The following is a 6,553-nucleotide window of genomic DNA, read 5'->3' on the forward strand; positions in this document are numbered from 1 at the left end:
ACAATACAGTGAAATACAATTACATGTATTGTACTTGTTGCACCGTTGTCCATTGTCAAGAATTTGACTTGTAAATATCTATGTTGCTTGGTTTATTTTGTTATGATCCTGATTGTGATCACTGATCCTAGACTTGGGGATGGTCTTACAAACACCCTTGCTAATACACATTGTACCCAAGTCATTATAACAACATCATTTGCATCTTGGTTGTACTTGTACCAAATCATATCCCCCCCAAAAAAAAAAAAATCAAAAAGCCAATAAAACAACACCAAAACAGATAGTAATAAAGGACAATTCAAGATTCATGCCAATCATTTTATGCGGCTATATTTGCAGTTTAATCACCATATTGGTCCAGATCTAAAGTCAAACTCTTAGTCCCACCCCATTCATTATCCCTATAAATCCCAACTAGGCCAGATGCTTTTTCGTAAAAAGTACCTTTCAGACTGATGACAACAAATTGAACCGATTCTCCTGATTTCTTTCGAACATAATCCGCAATCCGTCTGACATTCGTATTATCCAACGCTGCGTCTACTTCGTCTAGAACAAAGAAAGGCGATGGCTGGTAGCTTTTTTTTGCAGGCAAAAACAATGTATTCAGCGGGTTTCAGAAACACAATTATATTGGGATTGTCACGGATAGTTTCCATATTAGACAAGAAACTTACCTGTGTATTGCAAATAGAAGCGCCAGCGCCGCCATTGTCTTCTCTCCTCCTGATAATTGCTCGACGTCTCGATAGCGCTTTCCAGGTGGCATAGTGCTATACTTAATTCCGTGCAGATAGGGTTCCTAGATAAATTTGTGAGCTCATTGGTTAGCGTGCTATGGACGAATCTCAGACTGAAGGAATTTTTAGGTTACTTCGAAGTCATCCAGTTCTAGATATGCCTTTCCATCATTTGAGAACCCCCGCTCATTAGCCACTCTTCCGTCGTTGGAATCCCCTCCGGTTAACTCCCGGTAAACTTCATGGATTTCGTTTTTAATGTGGTTGTAGGCCTGGTTGAACAGATTCACTCTTTTATTTCTAATCTCGGTGAATTCGTCCTTGGTGGACCTCGCCAGTTTGCGAGCCGCTTCAAATTCTTGATCGTGATCCCTCAATCGATTCTCGACTTCTTCCAACCTACAGTCAGTAAAGTGTATTTGTTAACACGCGGTTAACAGAGTGGTCGAACGTGGAGCATGACTGACTTTTCCAAAGCTCTCGTTTTGGGAACCATGGCCTCGATTTGCGTGTTCAGCCGTACGAGTCTGTCCAGGAAATGCTGCTCTAACTCAAAGCCAGAGTTCTAATGAACATAGGTTGTCCAATTCAGCTCTCCCAGGGTCAAACTATTCCAGTGGGTTCAAAGAAAGCACGGACCTCTTGCTCTTCGTCATCCAACTTGGCATAATCAATTTTGATACCATAATCTCTGGGGTCCACTGCTCGAGGTGTAACCTCACTCGAGGCTTCGTCCCCCACCGGGGTAGCTCTGACGACCTAAACGCGCTCAAGCCATAAGCCCTGCAAGTCGGTAAAATTGAACCTGGGGAAACATGCTTACTTCGTCCATGGGAATTCGCAGCAACGATCCCTCGAGGATAGGCAGTGATATGCTTTCTAACTTACATCGTCGGAAGATATTTAATCGATCGGACACAAGCCTTTCGATTTCATCATTCTAAGATCATACATCATACACCATGTGGTCAGATTAGCCTATCTAGATGATCGTTTAAGTAGAAAACATGCGCACCCATCCGTTGATATCTCTCATAGTTGCGTCCAAGACTTTAACCGCTTTCGACAATTCCTTCTTCGTTTCTGAAACAATGACCGATTTTTGCGATTGGGCTTGGACCAAATCTTCGTGACGAGCGCTCAACTGTGAGATTTCTTCGTCGATCCCCTTCATCTCATTTTGAACTTGCTGTTTTTTGGTAGACATACTGTCAAGAGTCTTGAGAGTTTTCTCCGACGAGGATTGAACGGTGACCTGGCGTTCAACTAGGCCCTCGAGTTGTTCCGTCTCGAAATTGATCCTGAGCACCAGTTGACAACAACAAGTCAGTCCCGTGAATTAAATGGACTGCATCCTGGAAATCAGCAGAAAAACAAAACAAAATAGAACCGAACTGGTGTTGTAGCTTTGACACAGTAGTTTCAAGTCGCTCTTGCTCGACGCTATTCTGCTGTTGAAGCTGCAAATGGTGACCTTCGTAATCTCGAATATTTTCAACATTGATGGATCGACAAAATGATTCAAATATTTTGTCTTCCACACGATTAACTGCACTCTGCGCTTCTTTAAGCGAGTTTAGTTCGGCTTTTATCGCATCTATTTCTGCTTTAGCCTACGTACAGCGAAAATGTGTTAGAGTGGGAGCTGTTCCGTAAAAGCCGTAATCTTAGGCATACCTTTTCGTCCTTCTTTTGACTCAACACTTCAAGTTCACCCTTAATACCGGCAAGGGTAGTTTCACTTGCTAGCTGTGTGGTCAAATCAATCAGCAAACCCATTCTAAATAACTAGCAGTATTGGGCTAAAATACCAGATCATCCTTGAGGAATGCCAGGGTTTCCTCCAATCGAGAGATGTCCGCTAGTAATGCCTCATCGTTCTCGCGCGGGGAATTGTTGCTGTTAGCCTTTATTCTAGCCAAAATATCTTCTTGCGCTCGCTTCAAACCTGATCAGGAAGACTCATATTAGTAGACATTGTGATGCAGAGGGGGCACGACTGACTCACCCTGGACTTCTCGCTCATCAAATTTGCGCGAATTATCTAAGCCAGTGACTCCCCCACTCATGTTTCCACCTTTGTGAATCACAGTACCATCCAGCGAAACAGCTGAAATTGCAAGGAAAAATGTCAACATCGTGCCCGTTGGGGGTGCTTAAATAATATGTACTTGTACCGCTTACCCTTAACCTCATTCCCCTTGTCATAGACAACATGTCGAGCAACTTGTGTAGAATCACAAATAATTGTATTTCCACAAGCGTACTGCACAGCCCTCTCATAGATGGGATCATGTTTGATCAAATCAATAGCCAGCCGAGCGCCTGTTGCCAGGTTCCTAAGACGTTCGTTTACGGGATTCACTTTGATGGTATCAAGAGGAATAAACGAGGCTGAACCCAAACGTTGAATTTTAAGATACTGGATCAGGCGGTCAAGTCAGTCCGGTCGGTAGTTTGAAAAATTTGAAGCTAAATCATTTATTTAGTTACCTCGACGCATTCAAATGCAGTCTTTTGGGAGTCGACAACAACAGCGTTTAGATTCCGACCCAAAACAATTCGAATAGCCACATCATGCTTTCTGGCTACCGGGCTGCACAGGTCTTGTAGACGACCGCTGACACCTAGAATCCTGAATTCAGAAGCAAGCTAGGACCTCGATCAACAGGTAAATCTTACCTGGGAAGATTTTGCGCAGCTTTTCGACCATGGTTCGGATGCGGGCTTCCGTATCAGTCTCACGTTGAGCAGCACCAGCCTCGCTGATCTTTTTCAAACAATCTTGAAGTTTTTCTTTGAGCTCAGTTGCTGTTTGACTACAAAAACTCACCATCCGATTGTGATACGAGGGAAAACAAGCTTCGATGAGACAAGGCTTTCAGCATTGTGGGGAAGAGGAGAATACAAACGCTTGTCGGGTCCTTTCCGCTTGCACGTCATGAAGCTGCTTTCTCTTCTTGTTCAGCTCGCGAAGCACGCCATCGATTTTGTTTTCGGTCTGTTTTGACAAACCCAATTGTCACGTCTTGTCCAACTCGAGTCACAAAGTCACAACTTACCATGGTTTTTCTGTTTGTTTGGGTATCATGGTCCAGGTCCAATTTTTTATAACGAGTTTGAGTTTGTTCCAGTTGATCTTCTAATTGAGTCAGTTTGAAAGTTTTTGTTTTGAGATCTCGGTTTATGGTTTTGATGAGTTCGTGTTCTTTAGGACACTCGTTGGCACTCTTCGCTTTACTAAAACGGGAAGGGAAAAAAATACCAGTTCAGTGCGATGAAACTTAATCAATTTTAATGAGACATATGACCAGGAAAGGCATTACAGTGCTTGATATTCTTTGAGCTTATCTTCGGAAATTGATATGTTGCGGTTGCTGGCTTGCTGCTTGGCTGTGCGCGATAAAATTTGGGCAACATCGTTCTCAGTATTAATAGTTAGTACAATTAATGAAACAAACGGTACCGTAAAAATTATCACGAGCTTCCGTTACAACGGATAATTGTCGGCGGAGCGTGACTAGTTCCTTTTCCTTCGCCGCTTTCTCTTTGCTAAGGTTTGCCATGGTTCTCTCTTCGTTAGCCCTCTTCTTTTCCAAGTGTTTCAATTTCTCTTCGCATTCTACTAGTCGAGGTAATTTCTCTTCTTCTTTGTACTTTTCTTTCGATTTCAGTTCATTTTCCGTTTTGGCGACCTCTTTTGTCACTTGAGCGTATTCGCGTCTAGCGGCGGCCACCGCGCGCTCCAGCTCGGCCGTTTCAGTACGCATGGGGCCTAGGGTTTCATTCTTGGATTCGATAGACTCTAAATGTTCGTTTATCCGAGACTCGATATGAAAAAGTTTCCAAAGTAAATGATGTATTATGGCTTCATCCTTGAAATTCGAGGTCCGTTAAGAGAGTAGTTAACAGGCTTATAATATTGATAACTGCATTGGTTGTGAAAGTCACTAACTCGCTCGCCGCAAAGCTCATCGTATTTTTCCATTTCAGTTTTTTGCTGTTTGAAGTCCTTAATCTCTGCATTGATGACCCTGCGACGAGCAATAGTATCGTTTGAGTTTTTTGATGCCTCTAAATAAGCCGCTTTCTTTCGCTCATATTCGGGTGCTAATTCCAAAGAGCTTGTGACAAACAAAGAAATCACGTAAGTTTTCAGGATGTTTAAGAGTTATTGCGAATGAGTAAGCAAGCAATTACTGACCCGCTGATTTGATCGATCAATTTGCTAAGAGATTTGGGGTTTTGACTAGCGATAGCCTCGACGTCACCTTGAAAGACTAGGAAGTTTTTTGCTTTGACAAGGATGTTGTGGGATTCAAGGGTGGATATGTAGTCCTCCAATTTAACCACTTTTTTGTTAATCGTGTAGATTGATGAGCCGGACTTGTCGGAAGAAACGGTCTGGCAAGTTTGAGGGGAAGAAATTTCGGTGAGAACTGATGCAAATACTGGATAATAATAGATGAGCCACTGACGATTGTTCGAGAAAACCGATACTGTTGACCATTCTTGTGATCGACATAATGAGCAGTGACAGATGCTTTCTTGGGCTGCTCATGGGGGGTAGATGAGTCTTCCAGTTCGCCGGCTTTATAGATCAGATCTTTGAGCTGAGTTGAACGTAATTGAGCGGATCGGACTCCCAAGACAAAGGAGATTCTGGGCATCAAAAGATGCGCCAGTCAGCCAAGTCAAATTCAACGATACTTTCATTGAATTGCCAACTCACGCGTCCATCAAGTTACTTTTACCAGCGCCATTGGGACCGATGACAGCAGTGAAATGCTTGAACGGGCCACTGGAACATTAGGAGATCGATCAGCTTTGTTGGGGCCAGTGGGAGTGATGATCGAGATGGCGTACATGGTTTGTACACCTGTCGAAATCAAAAATCAAATTTAGATCCAGTTTAACCGTTAGAATTCATAGCAGACTCGAGTGAAGGCTTGAGGACGAAAGTAGACAAACCTTTGTAAGATCTTTAGGAACCAGATACGAATGAGGAAGAGAGAGAATACAGGTTAACGTGACGAGCATAATGAAAGTTAGAAAAATGTGAGAATGAGGGCTTACTTGAAATTATCAACCTCAACCGAATACAACGGCATTGTCAAGGGTGATGTATCAAGTAAGGAGGGGCCGGTCAACCGGCTGGAGTTGGAATGGAAAACTTGGGCGCGCGGGACGCGTGTCGCGACCGAGTCGAAGCCGAGCTGCCATGCAGGGCGCTTGGCGCACGGCATCAATCAGCCCGGCCGGCCCTATACGACCAAATATGTAGGGCCTGTGGGTACCAAAACCACACCCACCACGAGCTTAACAAAGCCTCTCTGGAGGAGCAAACTTAACTAAGTCCGAAGGTGCGAAGCGCCTCCGCCAGATCAGTGACTTATGCGGTATCGGTGATTTAGGACTGAGAGCAATGCCCAAAACCACCATGCCCCAAAACTGTTGCTATAGCTCTGAAACCTCCCATGAATCCATAAACATTTCTTGATAATCTAACAGCTGTGCATCTTTTCTAATTTTTGATGCACTAAAATCAACATAGGTCCTCCTGCTTTGCTCAGAATACCATCTTAAAGAAGGTGGACTGCAAATGAAAAGCCAACCCCAAGCTCCTTAAAACAGCATCTTGTTGCGCAAGGCATCCTACTGTACAAGAAATACCCCAAGGGGACATCTGTCCAAAATTTCAGTGCCAGTTTTTTTGTTTTTCCCCAATTTATTTTGGCCAAAATCAGTTAGAAGGTGGGATCACGGTGTACATATATAGTAGACTCCATGTTTGCCATGAGGGCCCCAAA

General features: G+C 43.6%; 1 protein-coding gene across 1 annotated transcript; it reads right to left on the reverse strand.

The window, feature by feature from the left end:
- Window positions 1–343: 343 nt before the first annotated feature.
- On the reverse strand, window positions 344–5,989 carry PtA15_5A117 (uncharacterized protein; the record flags this gene model as incomplete). The annotated part of the gene is made up of 25 exons (XM_053168846.1): window positions 344–581; window positions 681–805; window positions 878–1,142; window positions 1,211–1,308; window positions 1,383–1,502; window positions 1,567–1,683; window positions 1,759–2,044; window positions 2,139–2,356; window positions 2,421–2,492; window positions 2,555–2,691; window positions 2,752–2,853; window positions 2,928–3,165; window positions 3,237–3,370; window positions 3,426–3,562; window positions 3,656–3,744; window positions 3,806–3,983; window positions 4,070–4,136; window positions 4,210–4,618; window positions 4,699–4,867; window positions 4,948–5,147; window positions 5,222–5,405; window positions 5,476–5,544; window positions 5,610–5,622; window positions 5,715–5,725; window positions 5,820–5,989. The coding sequence occupies 25 exons, from the start codon at window positions 5,987–5,989 to the stop codon at window positions 344–346; spliced, it is 3,846 nt and encodes a 1,281-aa protein (XP_053020102.1).
- Window positions 5,990–6,553: the final 564 nt, after the last annotated feature.

Source organism: Puccinia triticina, chromosome 5A (assembly GCF_026914185.1).
Source record: "Puccinia triticina chromosome 5A, complete sequence".
Taxonomy (NCBI): Eukaryota; Fungi; Basidiomycota; class Pucciniomycetes; order Pucciniales; family Pucciniaceae; genus Puccinia; species Puccinia triticina.